Source organism: Wasmannia auropunctata, unplaced genomic scaffold (genome assembly GCF_000956235.1).
Source record: "Wasmannia auropunctata unplaced genomic scaffold, wasmannia.A_1.0 LD267940.1, whole genome shotgun sequence".
NCBI lineage: Eukaryota > Metazoa > Arthropoda > Insecta > Hymenoptera > Formicidae > Wasmannia > Wasmannia auropunctata.
Genome location: NW_012094950.1, coordinates 9,546 through 11,723, shown reverse-complemented (window position 1 = coordinate 11,723; position 2,178 = coordinate 9,546). Strand labels below are relative to the sequence as shown.

The following is a 2,178-nucleotide window of genomic DNA, read 5'->3' as shown; positions in this document are numbered from 1 at the left end:
ATGAAGAAGAACATATGACCACACGAGATATCTACAAAGAGTTGAAACTGCGCGGTTATCAGTACAGCGGTTTGTTTCGTGGATTAAAGAGTGCATCTATTTCAGGCAAAAATGGACACATTATTTGGAGAAACAATTGGGTAACATTTATGGATAACATGTTACAGATGTACATTATCGGTTGTGATACTAGGGATTTATATGTTTCTACAAGTATTCAGAAATTAGTGATCAATCCTGAGCTTCATGCAATGAAGCTAAGAGACAATTACGCTAACGACTTGGAAGCAACGATAAACAAAGACAAACGTAAATATTTTTCAATTACTAAAAATTGTTTTATATAAATTCATGAACATTGTGTAAGAAAATCTCTTTGATATAATGCGTATTATTTGAATTATTTTGTTACAGAATTACCAATACGAATATACAGAGAGATAGACACAATTATAGCTGGCGGAATAGAAATTCGAGGACTTAAAGCCTCTCAGATCGCTCGCCGAAAAATCATACAAGATGCAGTTATCGAGGAACACGTATTTATAGCTCACTGTGATCGCGCTAAGATTTCTTTAAACGAAGCGATTCGAATATCGGCGCAACTCGCGTTGGAAGATCATCAAATCATCAAAATGAAGATCATTGAGCTAGTGGAAGATGACGATGATATTCCATTAGAATATCTTTCATCTTCATTATTCCTTGAGGCATTTAATGATATGCCATTGATACAAGCAAAAATCATTCTATTAACATCGCCGAATCATTTCAATTCATCAGATTTAACACAAAACATTTCAATCGTAGATTTGAACAGAGAATCTATAGATGACAAAGCTTTAATAGTTACCGGATTCAATCTTTTGACCAAACGACAAACCTCATTACAGCGACTGTTGTCATTTTTGAAAGAAGGTGGTTATCTGTTGACGCGCGAGAAATGCGACATAACTGACTACAAGAAATATTTGCAGCAATACGAATTAAATGTTATTCTTGAAAAGCGCACTGATAAAGAAATGGTTGTACTTCTGAAGAAGAAAGTTTTGATAGAAAACAGAGCTGTTGTCTATATAAATAATGATAATTTTAATTGGCTCGAGGATCTAAAGTTGCTTGTAAGCGATAAGAGAGAACTTGACAAGAATAGCAGAACTATAATTGTTGGAGAGGGAGACTTTGAGTGCGGTTTATTGGGTTTTATTAACTGTTTGAGAAAAGAACCGGATGGAGAACTTGTTAGGGGTGTGCTTATTCAAGATGAGGAGGCTACAAAATTTTCTCTACAAGATTCCTTCTATTTAGAGCAGCTGCAAAAAGATATGGCAATTAACGTATTGCGACCTAATAAGACTTGGGGATCGTATAGACATTTAAGATTACCACAACGGGAAGCTGAACTTGTACCTACCGCTCATGTCTACCAAACGGTATATACAACTCTTACGTACTTTTGATTCAATTTAGAGCTGTGTTGTAAGATCAACAAATATTTGGCGCGCAGTTTGCTTGAACTGAAATTTATAAAATTCACTTATAAATATTATTAAAACACCGAGACTCGCTTTGAGAGTGTTGGAAGTTTCTTATCTCATTGTTTATTTAAACATTCCACAAATCGATATTAATTAATATTTATATATTTTGATTTAAATATCCCATTAAAATTTCTGTTTTACATGCATCATATAAAGTTGTTGTTTTTCTTTAGGTTCGTGGTGATCTAAACACATTCTGTTGGATAGAAAACAATCTGTTTGCAGAGCTTTGCCGTGAAGATTTAGTACATGTGATTTATTCATCACTCAATTTTAAAGATGTATTACTTGCAACTGGCAAATTCGTAAATCGAACGATTTCGCATGGGCGATTTTCTGACTGTGAACCATTTGGTATGGAATACGTGGGATTTGACGCCAACGGCCAACGCGTAATGGGATTTCGTGATACTAAGTAAACAATGCTACAAAAATAATTAGATTGTGTAATATCATAGAATGGACATTAAATTAAAATTATTCTTTTATATGTTTCTAGATGTATAGCAAACGTTGTTGTGAAAGATAAAGACTTCTGTTGGAAAATACCAGATGCGTGGACATTCGAAGAGGCGGCGACGATTCCATGCGTTTACAGCACAGTTTATTTAGCTCTATATATTTATGGAAAAATAAA

At 34.1% G+C, this 2,178-nt stretch overlaps 1 protein-coding gene across 1 annotated transcript in view; it reads left to right on the top strand.

Moving 5' to 3' along the window:
• The window catches only part of LOC105462225 (fatty acid synthase-like), a gene marked incomplete at its 5' end in the record, with an annotated part of 11,669 nt that overhangs the window by 8,229 nt on the left and 1,262 nt on the right, over positions 1-2,178 (top strand). Inside the window, 4 exons of the mRNA XM_011708749.1 lie at positions 7-309; positions 415-1,433; positions 1,715-1,956; positions 2,041-2,174. Of these exons, the coding sequence (XP_011707051.1) occupies positions 7-309; positions 415-1,433; positions 1,715-1,956; positions 2,041-2,174 (1,698 nt within the window). The remainder of the gene's footprint in view (positions 1-6; positions 310-414; positions 1,434-1,714; positions 1,957-2,040; positions 2,175-2,178) is intronic.